General features: G+C 32.4%; 3 protein-coding genes across 6 annotated transcripts; 1 reads left to right on the forward strand and 2 right to left on the reverse strand.

The window, feature by feature from the left end:
* The first annotated feature begins 20 nt into the window (after positions 1-20).
* Positions 21-4,100, forward strand: LOC136339931 (uncharacterized sodium-dependent transporter YocS-like). 3 transcript variants are annotated; one of them, XM_066283575.1, is made up of 9 exons: positions 21-1,432; positions 1,913-2,072; positions 2,271-2,387; positions 2,502-2,746; positions 2,807-3,043; positions 3,099-3,299; positions 3,358-3,544; positions 3,612-3,687; positions 3,739-4,100. In XM_066283575.1, exons 2-9 carry the CDS (start codon positions 1,913-1,915, stop codon positions 3,851-3,853), a joined length of 1,338 nt encoding a protein of 445 aa, XP_066139672.1. In that variant the 5' UTR covers positions 21-1,432; the 3' UTR covers positions 3,854-4,100. The 3 variants fall into 3 exon arrangements, with proteins under 3 accessions (XP_066139672.1, XP_066139663.1, XP_066139653.1); XM_066283566.1 differs by lacking the exon at positions 21-1,432 and adding an exon at positions 1,461-1,682 and having other exon boundaries at positions 1,895-2,072; XM_066283556.1 differs by lacking the exon at positions 21-1,432 and adding an exon at positions 1,461-1,682 and having other exon boundaries at positions 3,739-4,099.
* On the reverse strand, positions 4,097-8,160 carry LOC136339951 (probable serine hydrolase). 2 transcript variants are annotated; one of them, XM_066283610.1, is made up of 2 exons: positions 7,565-8,160; positions 4,097-5,091 (listed from the first exon to the last, which is right to left on the reverse strand). In XM_066283610.1, exons 1-2 carry the CDS (start codon positions 7,736-7,738, stop codon positions 4,225-4,227), a joined length of 1,041 nt encoding a protein of 346 aa, XP_066139707.1. In that variant the 5' UTR covers positions 7,739-8,160; the 3' UTR covers positions 4,097-4,224. The 2 variants fall into 2 exon arrangements, with proteins under 2 accessions (XP_066139707.1, XP_066139697.1); XM_066283600.1 differs by lacking the exon at positions 4,097-5,091 and adding an exon at positions 5,210-6,142 and having other exon boundaries at positions 7,565-8,137.
* Positions 8,161-8,925: 765 nt separating this feature from the next.
* Positions 8,926-12,174, reverse strand: LOC136340024 (antifreeze protein Maxi-like). Its single transcript, XM_066283722.1, has 5 exons — positions 12,111-12,174; positions 10,642-10,794; positions 10,308-10,487; positions 10,057-10,255; positions 8,926-9,752 (listed from the first exon to the last, which is right to left on the reverse strand). The coding sequence occupies exons 1-5, from the start codon at positions 12,123-12,125 to the stop codon at positions 9,550-9,552; spliced, it is 750 nt and encodes a 249-aa protein (XP_066139819.1). The 5' UTR covers positions 12,126-12,174; the 3' UTR covers positions 8,926-9,549.
* Between the last annotated feature and the right edge of the window lie 280 nt (positions 12,175-12,454).

Raw genomic sequence — 12,454 nt, forward strand, 5'->3', positions numbered from 1 at the left:
GCAAAAATTAATCCTTCAAAACCTTTGGTTCTTTACCCAATATTCAATATCTTTGATGTTTTTTGGTCCGACCGAATGGTAACGAAGTTATCTTTATGGTCGTGGGAGCCTATACCACAATAAGAGCAAATTTTTCCAGAAAAGAATCCAAATCTGTTTGTACGTCATTTTTCGTTCTTTGAGTCGGGATTGTACTTACTCTAGCCAATAGCCTATACCCACAAAAATCTTTTTTATTCCGGCAATCTCGATGATCAGCACAATTGTACTTTTTATTGGGCCTTCGAACCGAATTACAAGCAAGATTTAATATTTTTTATTCTTTGGTCAGAGCCTGAACATGAGCATTATAATGAAATTGTTTTGAAGTGTATAGAAAATATATGTTGACCAAGGACTTATTTGACGATTTTGATACTTTGCGATACCTTAATGATAAATATTTACATGATAAGGTGATGATGGAGATCTGAGGATTCATGAAAACCATTATATCTTACATGCATAAATTAAAGAAGTACATACATAGGTAGCTCAATGCTACTTTTCTTTTTTAATTCTTAATACGGTGCGTCTAAATTGTAAATACTCGTTGACAACAATGAATAATAAAGTGAATGAAATAAAATTAAAGGAGATATATGTACCTATGACGCGTTTAAAATGTAGAAAAGAGAAATATGCATACTCAAACATGCAAGTCCACATTTACCAATACGTTGATCATACTTATTAAGACTATAGGTATGTTAGTCATAAGTATTTTCTTAAATTGATTCGTCATGTACCTATGATGAGAGATTTGCATATTAGACTTTATAGTAGGTAGTAGACAACATTTTGTATTGTAGGATCTATTGTAAAACTGTTTTCTAATTGAAAAACAAAATTGATTTTATTTAGTGTCCAATATTTTGCGTTAACTCTGTTAAACCAACCCCTCTAGTTTACATCAAGGGAGAAACACATACTAGTTCCTCTATTATGCATTTAAGGAATAAAACTGATATGACAATATCAAGGCCTGGACGGTATTTTAGAATGTCTCGTGAAAGAAGCAAGTGTATCATTTTCTTAACATATGTATCTATGTATATATTAATTATATTTTTATTGGCACAATACGCAGTTATCTACAATACATTAAGAAAGCGTATTATGTTCAACTTATTAGTCTCAGAAGTGGAGATGTACCCACATCCATGATACCCATATATTTTTTTCACCTTTATCAGCTCACGTTCGTCGATTAATATATTTATGGTCTACCGTATTATAAAATAAAGTTAACTCTATAATCTATATTCAAATATTATTTTCCAGAATGAATTAGTATTAAATTATCAAAGTGACTTCGTTTACTTCGTTAGAGAGTTGTTAACGTATAAACTTTTCTCGGCAGAGAAGATATTAGGACATTATCACACTTATTGTAGCTCTAGATAGATAAGACATTTTTTAAATGTTCACAGATTGTCGGAGCTAAGCAAAATGGTGCAAATCTAGCCGATCCACAGTAAATATTAGCAATTTTATTGGCATTGTTTCTTATTCATTACGCCCATTAGGCGACGTGCAAGGCTTCAATGTTTGACACAATCGTGATTAGTTCTCAGGTACATCCTTATAGAAAAACTATGTAGAAATCTCATCACTTACTTTTTGGACAATTATTAATGAGTGTAAGTAATTATAATTATACCTTAATTCATGGGTATTCTATTTCCTACCATTGTGTGCGTTTATTTAATTATCGATTTAAATGATGTTGGGTGAAGGTATATGTGTACTAACACGCATCTATATCTGAAATAAAGAATCTACGAAACAAACATACCCCATCAAATTCTCTTATGTTAATATGTAATAAAGGAGCAATTTTCAATTATCGTAGGTACTTGTACTGTTTTAGATGGTCCTCAGAACTGTGATCGCTATTGAAGCAACATGGATGCTCTTATTCTGCAATATTTTTTTCGCAAATGCAGTTACCAACATATCGTTCACCCCATCCAACATTACAGTTCATATGGGTGAAGTTGAAACAATTGAATATTTTGTAACTTCAATAGGTAAGATTATTCTAATATTGTAACTTTTTGAGAGAAAATTAATAAATTTTTTAAATCTTATATTAATATATGGACTTTTTGTTCACAAGAGCTGTAAAATCTTTCACTATAAAATGGTCAAAATCATCAACTTATTAAGTAATGTAAAAAAAACCAAAACATCATTTAGGAGTACTTAAACAACCATACCTTTAATAGATGAAGGAACATCATGCAAACTTTATAGCGAGAACGAACACATTGCTTATTTAGAGAAAGTTATTGACATTTCGACTACTGGTCCCGGATCTTTCAAGGTTCATGGAAATTTCTTGGGTAAGATATAAATAATTTCTCAAATACAATATCATCTATATAGACACACTTCAGCTCCATAGAAGCCTATAATTCACATTCCTGTATTTTTTTTGTCTAATAACTCTTTTATAGGCTATACATTCATCTCTTGTCGGAACATGTCAATTCCAACTCGTATTGATGATCAACTGGATATTCGATGTCTACGTAGACCAATACTTGTTGATACAATCTTCACTGCCTCTGTTGGCACTCTTGTGGCCATAATCTACATAAACTTTGGTTGCGCAGTAAATTGGGGCGAACTAAGAAATTTACTCAAAAAGCCGATTGGACCACTCCTAGGATTCTCGGGACAGTTCATTTTAATGCCATTGGTAATAATTTTCATATGGTTTGTATTTAAATAACATTGGAAAATTATATAAATATTTTAGATTAGCTATGGAATGGGATTTGTTCTTTTTCCCAACGATCCCACAATACGGTTGGGAATGTTCTTCACTGGCGTGGCTCCTGGAGGAGGAGCTTCAAATATCTGGACTGCCATTCTAGAAGGAAATATCGATTTGTCCATTTTGATGACCACAGTAAGCACTTTAGCCGCTTTCGTGATGATTCCTCTGTGGATGTTCACACTTGGTGTTACTATTTTTCATGACGCTAATATTGCGGTAGAATTACATACATAATAGTAGTAATAAAAATCTCTAAAATGCTTATTTTAAGGTTCCATATTCTCAAATTGCAACTTACGTAGTGGGATTGATAATTCCTCTTGGAATTGGGTATCTCATTCAGCGTTACTTGGTGAAGCTGGGACAATTCTTAAAGAAGATATTAAAGGGATTCTCGTCGCTGCTGATATTGTACATTATTATATTTGCGATTGTTACGAACCTGTATTTATTTGAGTTATTCTCATGGCAAGTAGGTATTGATTCATGTGGTAGCTAAATTAACGTTTTATGATAATTTTATTTGGCAGATCGTTGTTGCTGGTATGGTGATTCCATGGATGGGATATTTAATAGGATATATCGTAGCTAAAATCTTGAAGCAATCAAATCCCGATGCTATTGCCATTGCAGTAGAAATTGGTATACAGAACACAGGAATCTCGATATTTTTGCTTCGGTTCTCGTTGGATTCACTTTACGCGGACTTGACCACAGGTATTTTAAGCTCACCAATTTGTAACGTATGGTATACATGAAAATAATACTTAATGCTGTGTTTTAGTCGTACCTGTAGCGGTCGCCATAATGACTCCAATTCCATTGGGACTGCTGTTTATATGCATGAAGATTAAGCAAAGGTAAACCAACTCGCTTAAATTTGACATTATAATAAGTTATTCCTTGTCCAGATTTTGGTCGGGAGGAAAGACCTTGATTACAGAGGAAGAGGGCAGTCCCCGAAGAAGTATTAGCTCTAAAAAAGTAGATGCTCCAAACGTTGATAATCCAGTTAAAGAGGCTTAATCGACGCGACGATCTTCTAAAGAAATATGTTAGAAAATAAATACCTATATACCATTTTATTATTGAACCTAATATTTGATGACTTACTCTTCAACTAATTTTCAGAAAATGACAAATGATTAAAGTATTAGTGCACAGGAACGAGAACTTTGCATATATTTTCAATTATTTTTTATTTTACAAATAATATAATTCTCTTTCAAACTAGTAATAATCGGGACCTAGAATAAAAAACTGTTGAGATAAATGTAAGTAAATATTGTCAATATATTTTTATAACAGTAATAATGACAAAAAAAATTGTTTAATTTTTATTAAAACATTCCCTACACATATCCACTCCTATCAAATTCATGAAAACAAACATATCTCTAATTAAAACTCGTTTTGATTCGAACATCGTCTTCTTCATTAACAAAGATATTTTCTTTAACATTGCTTAAACTGCGGTCTTGAGCGTTATAATTCTCAAGCAGAAAAGTATTTAAATCCTCGGCAAATCTCTCGGGATTGTTGAGATGAACGTGATGCGTCCCTTTTACAAAACGAAAAACATACTTAATACCATTTTTCTTAAATACTTCGAGAATTTCGTAAAAATTTTCGTGGTGTGTTCCATGAGACGAAGCTCTCACCAAGAACACTGGACATTTAATGTTAGGCGCGTTTTTCATCAATTCTGCAGTCGTAAAACAAAACATTTCACACTGTTTTAACCTCGGATCTCGAGTGAAATAGTATTTTTCAGGATATATCTTTGAAGGAGCTACATTACGATTCATGAGATGCTTTACGTGATTGATTTGAATTGACTCGTTGAGTGGAGCGTGCATTTTCTTTTTAATTTCAGATATCTTGTAACTTGGAGGTTCTTTCTTACTCACGAAAAATTCATTAGACCGTGGAAAATCTTGTATAATATTGCTCATTAGGGACACATGGTGCCGTGGCCATAAAGGCAAATGAATGTCCATGCAGGTTAACATGTCTACTCTGTCGGGGTACATAAAGGAATAGATTAAACTGGTGGCACCGCCTAAAGAATGTCCAAGTAGTGAAAGTTTGGGCCAATTAAAGTATTTGCGGATGTACTCAACAGTCAGTAGAAAAACAGTAATGTTGTAGAAACAGCCGACTGGTATGCGAGACGCAAAGCCATGGCCCGGAAAATCCACGGCTAGATATCCAATATTTCTGCTTAGAAGAGGCAATAGTCGATCAAATGAACCACAGTTGTCCTAGAACAAAATAAACGTCCTCTCAGATACTGAAAACGCATTTTACTCATCAATTAATGGAACACAATGGGTGAGACGCTTGTGGCAATAACACTAAGATTAAAAAGAGACTATCAAAGAAATACTTAATAATTTTATTAAAATAAATAAATGAACATTTAATATATAATAAATTACTCTATGATTCTGTAACAAATATCTTATTCATTTTAAGATCTTCATTTACAATTATATCAGGTGTGATACCACCTATACTCCTGTCTTCAATATTATGCTTTCGAATAAAGTTGCTAATTAATCCAGCAAGTTCCGCTGGATCATTTAAGTGACCGTGATGTGTGCCATTTATATAATGGAAGTCGCAATCCCGACTGTTGCGTTTTAACACATCAAGAACGTCATAAAAGTTTTGTTTAATTTCGTAGTAAGATCCTTGCTTATGTTTCGACATAAAAATTGGGCAGGTAATATTTTGAGCATGCTCAACTAATTCTTCTTGAGAAAAGTTAAGCAGTTCTCCCGATTTTAATCTTGGATCTCTAGTGAAGTAATATTTTCCTGGGTGTTCTTTAGATGGAGCAATGTTTCTCTCAAGGATATAGGGGGTGTATTCTAAATTCACTGACCCTTTGTTCGGTGCATGTACCTTCAGTTTGATTTCTTCAACACTATAGCTTGGAGGCTCTTTATCACTTGAAACTCTTTCGTTATTTTGTAAAAATTTGTCAATATATTTTGCCATACTACCAATTCGATTTTTAATAATTAGAGGCTTAGCTCCATCCAGGCATATCACAAAATCTATGTTTTGGGGGTAGAGCATCGTGTAGGTGTAAGAAGAAAGACCACCAAGTGAGTGGCCCATCAAAGATACTTTTGGCCATTGAAAGAATTTTCTGATGTACTGAATGGTCAACAAGTACGTTGTGAAATGATAATATATTCCAAGAGGGAGACGGGATGAGTATCCATGACCTGGGAAGTCTATTGCAAGAAATCCAATATTTTTTTGTAATAGAGGGATAAGACGGTCAAAGGTACCACAATTGTCCTGGAATTGCAGAAAGAACAGAAATAGAAATTTTGACGGAAAAATAATGGAATTGTGATGATACATTCTTAGTTGAATACTAGGTTAATATTTTATTAAAGGGCCACTCCTATATGGTTGAATATAGGCGTGGCCATTTAATAAAATATTAATTTTATGAAACATCCTTGAAAAATCAATAAACCTTGAAGAAAACTAAAAGTATATAATCTTCAATGGCAAATTCAGAAAAATAGAAGTCACATCAACTAATTGATGGGTGCTTCTTCTTATGTGGCAGTATTTATTAGATCTGATGAACAAGGCTTTGAGGCACTTCTTTTGAATTTTAATATTTTTGTTCTTACTATGACTATCCACTCTATTATTTTCAAAAGCATGAAGAGGTATGGTAATTGTATAATGCAATGTTGTGCAATATGACAAGAGTACAACATTTTAAACCTCTTTTTAGATCAAGTTATCTGCTAAACACAAGTGATAGAAATAATATTCAAAATTTATTGTGAATACAGTATTGTATTGAAGGAAAAAAATCAGAAAATACTATAGCATTTTGGAAATACAAAAATGATAGTGGAAATTCAATTTCCAGCATGCTCGAACACTATGTACATATAAAAAAAAGTTGTAAATAACCTCAAAAATTATTAATATTGTCGAAGAAGGCATTACCAAAATAGTGATGTACTATTCTGAAGTTATCTCAATATTTGTCATGGTTCACTAAAATGTTAATTAGTTTATTTATTATTAAATTCATAAATAAATAAATGCAGAAATATTTTCTTCCAGGGTTTAATGAAAATCTTGATGAAGAGAACACATATTGTTCTAGTACTTATATATGCTGTTTAAATACATACATATGTATATATATTTTTGTGCTTTCACCAGTTTTTACTAATAATATTTGTTGAGATTGAATGAATTATATCAATCAAGTAGTTATTAGAACATAAGGAATGATATTGACCATGTGGCCAGGTATTTTTAACCCCTTTATCTCTTTTGTGGTGGGTCATTTTCCATTTTTCCAACAAATAAATCTCACTGTTCAATTTAAAAACTTTTGTGTTCTTGTCATTTGAGTGTATAAATAGCTTTCCCTGTATACTTGATTCATTTAGATTATTAAATCTTAATGAATAAATGTGCTCTTGTCACAACTTGAAAAGCCAACAGAACTAAATGTAAAATAAAAAAAAATTATCTAAATTTTGACGCCTGTTTATTGTAAACTTTCAATATTCATATAAAATAAACTTACAAAAGGACATGTAGATGAAGCTTGGTGCATTAAATGGAGGTCACCTTGTATAAGAGTAAATTTTAAATATATAGTTTTCAGTTACATCATGAATTTTGAAAAATTATGAAGTATTCAACTAAGACTGTCAAGTTTTTCTGTTTTTAACTTACTTGCCATCCATGTAGGCATAAAATAGGCCTTTGATCTTTGGGGCCCCACCACTTTCCTCTGACTTCTCCCCATGGCACTGGAATCGAAACTTCTTGAATTTGTTTTTCACTGGAGAAGGCTCGTATAAGAGCTGGACTCTTGGGCAATTTCAGAAATGTCTTTAAAACAGTCATTGCATTATTTAGATTGAGAAAAAGATTAATGGTTTTACAAATTGAATTTCTGACTAATAATATATGTAACAGTGGATGTAGAAATTGTCAAGTCAAAATTTTATCTTGACCTTATGAATTTATCAAATGAATTATATGTTCTTGAGGATATCAGGAATAGGTACGTTAATGAAGCCAATTTCAGAAATAATAAAACATAATAACCTGAATAGTTACGTTTGGGTCTAGTTTAAAATTGGATGTTGGACTTTAGCACTTGCAAACGCATCACCTCATTCACTGTGAAATGATTTGTTATTGTGAAACATTTTCCCTAAACCGTTTTAGAGTTAAAACAGGGAAAGATTTTTCAATTTTAACCTTTACCCTATGTGATTATTATTTTGTGCTGCTATATCACAGCTGATCGGCAGTGTTGCCAGAATAAAAGAGATAAAAAATCGTTTCAGTTAGCATGTAAATAGATGGATAAATATTTATTATATTTTAATACATAATTATTCTCAAAAGTATACTACACAACGATATTTTTTTTGCAAGGAAAAATTGATTAGAATTAAAACAATTATGATACAATCTGGCAATGCAGGGGTATTAAAACATGACTAATGTTCCAAGATATGAGTGGTGTGGTGTCATCAAGAGTACTATAGTTTTTCAGAACTTATCGATTTTAAATTTTCACGATTTTAATAATAGGAATTTTTTCCGCCAGGTTGTTGAAAATTAAATTTGCTACTATTTGATCGATAATAATTGGATTATTCAATCATTGAAAATTTTAATTAGGTATCTAGTTAAAACTTTCAATCCTAGATCTTTAGTGAAGTAGTATTTTCCTGGGTATACTCTAGATTTTTCAGTGGGCGGTTCTTAGGTTTTTGTAGTATAAATGTTTATGAATAAGTTGGGTAGTATATTCATGCAAAAATTGCAATTTTAAATCTCAAGAAGCGAATAATCTCTCATCTAAAATTATACTCATATTTTGAAAATATAACGTAATATATATTTTTTATTTTTTTCACGTTATTATACAATAGTTAATATCAGCATATTACCATAATAATATTATATCTATACGTAGAGGTACCTATTTACACTTTGTGTTAATATACGTAAATTCATGTGTAAAATAAGTAAATTTTTAACATTATCAACATAAAAATTAAAATAAAGAAATGCCATAAACACTTATAAATCTATAATAAACAATAAGGAAGATAATGATTAACAAGAAGATAGGTAACATATACAGATCAAAGAAAACTGTAAAACAAGAAATAAAATTAATATTATGTATGTATTAATGGTTAATTTGTAAAGCATACGGGATTATACAAAGTGTTTGAAGCTGTGAGCTTTTATTTTCAGAGAGTAATTAATCATTTCAAACGAATCTAATTAAATCTAACAATAGCTTGATAAACATAGAATAATAAGAAGAGAGATATGTTAAAAAAATTATTAATATTTTTTTTGTGTTTCTCTCCATGTATCCGCGAATTAGATAACAGCTAGACTGTTAGGGTCGTTAATTATAATTTAATGATCATTTACTTAAGAAGAAATTAAAAAAATTAAGAAAATATCTAAAAATTCATTTTTCTTATTATGCAACTTTTATTATTATCTTTAGGTTTAATCAGTTTCTTTAGCGATTGTATGTGATTTCTCACCCCTTAAAAATACGACTTCAAACACCTTGCACACAACAAATAACTTTTCTTTAATTTAAAAAATAATCGGAAATTTTGTTTTTGGTAAAGGAGAACAATGTTGTGGCAAAACATCTTATAAACCTAAGTGAATTATTTACCCCAGGGTTGCAAGTGGATGACTTTTTGACCATACCAAGGACCGGCGGCACTGTCGCTTCCGAAATGATCCGAAGCTTGAGAAGCAGCAACTGCAGCTGAGGCAGCCGTCAGAGAACCCTGTTTAGACGCAACTGCTTGCCGAAGAACAGCGCTGCCCTGACTTTGCAGGGCCGTTATCTTTCTAGAAGCAGCATCTAAGTACAGAAGAGAGTATTAGTTTAAACATAAAGTCACTTGCAACAGCCTCTTCTAAATCTTGTGTTACGTGATTCAGCTTTCCCTTTTTCTTAGATACCCCAAAGACAAAGCTCATCGGTTCCTGTAGCAACTTAATGAAGAATTCTCTCAAAATGGAGAGAAAGGACAAAATTTGGCAAAAGGGAATTGCTGGTTAAACGGGTTGATGGCATAGATAAACAAAAGAAATATTTTGGATTTAGTTCTATCCAACAGGAACCATCTACAACCCAAATCCATAAAAATGAGAATCTGATTTACCTGTTTTCTGAATTTCATGTGCGGCAGCACTAGCACTTTTCTGGATAATTGCAGCAGCATGAGCTTCCTTGTGAGCAGCAACTCGCTGAGCCTCAGACACTTCAGCTTTAGCTTGGGCCAATCTTTGCTGAGCACGTACTACTGATTGAGCCGCAGCTTTGGCTTCTTGTTGTTGAACCGCAGCTGCTGCTTCGGTTTTCTTTAAGAGATGATCCATGTAGCATAAGAAACCACTACAATGAAGTGCTTACTTGAAGGGCTAGAGCTGCATCAGACTGTTTTTGACTAGCTACATGTTGCTGATGAAGTACTTCTTCTTTAGCTTCTTGAACGCGACGTTGGGCGGCTGCGACATTGGCCGAGGCTTCCTTGGCGGCCTGGATGGCTGATGCGATTTCGGCAGACGATACTGGTGGTGCCCAGGATTTTTGCTGGAAATAGAAGAAAATGTGATGATATTTCAAGAATGTCATTTTACAAGAATTCAATCCAATTATGCATATTCTCTAAATCATTAAATCGTCATTTAACATGCCTTTCAGTTGTTTTAAATTTTGGATGAAAGTTCATAAGGGAAGTACTTACGTAAGTTGCAGGAGCGGATCCGAAGTCAGAAGGTCCGCTGCTTCCAAATCCATTATCAAAGGAGTTGAAGCCGTAACCTCCTCCGAAAATTCCCCGTTTTTCAACGTGAGGTGATGCGAATGTCGCATTGATGACCAGAAGAATCACAACAGCCTATAAAATCATCATGTGTAACTTCTTTAACAAATCAAACTTTACGAATAAAATTACAAGATTTGTGAAACAAATGAATTTGTTGAGCAGATGTGTGCAGGAAAAACAGGGGTCAAAACATGTTACGAGTTGATTATAGTTAAAGATAATTTTTTATTATGTTGATTCCTTTAAGCGTGATTTCCAACTATTAAACTATAATTTAGTCTTTACGAAAAACAAAGATAAAGTTTGAAAGAGAAACGTACCCAAGTACCGAAGGGACAATTATTTAATGTTAAAATGTAATATGGGTTGCCTATGATATGGAATAAATTGCAATATACAGGGTGTCCGGAAATTAGAGGTAAATATTTCAGGGGGTGATTGTACGATAAAAAATAGGCAGAAAACCTCATATAAACATAGGTCGGCAAATGGACTCAAAGGGAGCTAGACCCTTTTAAAAGGTGAACCCTGAAGGTGGTTTTTTATCGATATGCTCGAAACGGTTTGAGATAAAGTCATGAAATCTTGATTGTTAACTCAGATTTTTATGGTAAATTAGAAAATTTAAACGAAATTTAAACATCTTGTTTTGATGTGTGTTAAACAGGGCCGGCTTAGGTTATTTTAGGCCCTAACTTTTTTACTCGTAACTTTTCCTACATTTTGACTACACGAGTTGAAAAAGCATGGTTTTCTAGATTAAAAAGGTGCTTTTTGTCGACTTCGAAATAAGGCTCCGTTTTCGAGTAATATGGATTTTAAATAGTTCATGCAAAGTGCCATGTTTATTTATTATTACTTATTTATTTATTTTAACGGGAATTGGATTTTATAAAAACATCTCAAATTTTAAACAGTTCATGTAAAGTAACATGTAACGTGAAAAAAATACCAGAAACTTTAACGAAGCTTGCCATGAAAACAAGTGCGTCGTAAAAATGTCTATGGAATTAATTTTTTTTTAAATTGGAGACGGGTTAAGTGACATCTCTAATTATAGGTATTTGAAACCTACAGTTAATGGCGTAACGCGATTTAAAATTGAACGATTAGTTTTTAAGCAAAAGACCTATGAATAAAATAAAAAATAAATGTAAAATGTATAATACAAATTCAGGTTAATAGGACATGAACAATAAGTAAATGTGAGTCTTGTGAAAAAATTGGTTTGTTTTTTTTTCTGCAACCAAATGGCCTTTGGTTGGTTTTGTAAAAATGTTACCCGGGGGATAATTCTAGGGCAAAGTAGAGTTATAAATTATATATAGTAATTCTACGAGATTTATCAAAAATTCGAATATGTACAGAAATATGAAATTTGATCTTACCCCCGTAAAGAACATCTCTCACTTAATCACTTGCTCTTCGCTGGATGTAAAGTACACTGAAGACCTAAGGAAAATATGTCGTCTTTTATACGATTCGTATCAAAAATACCCTCACATAAATTAAATAGATATTACGGTTATTATGACAGAGCCCATAATTTCCTTTCTTCCGTATTTAGAAGAATTGCAGATATAGGAGCGTCCCTTTCATATCACGATCTTCAATACTTTCTTTATTAAGAAGACACGTACTTAGTTGTATTTTACGTCATATAAATTAAGATCTTATTATTGTGCAATGTTATTGGAACTATACTTAATTATACAGGGTAGCAAGTTAAAAT

The sequence above is a fragment of the Euwallacea fornicatus genome, chromosome 1 (genome assembly GCF_040115645.1).
Source record: "Euwallacea fornicatus isolate EFF26 chromosome 1, ASM4011564v1, whole genome shotgun sequence".
In the NCBI taxonomy this organism is placed as follows: Eukaryota; Metazoa; Arthropoda; class Insecta; order Coleoptera; family Curculionidae; genus Euwallacea; species Euwallacea fornicatus.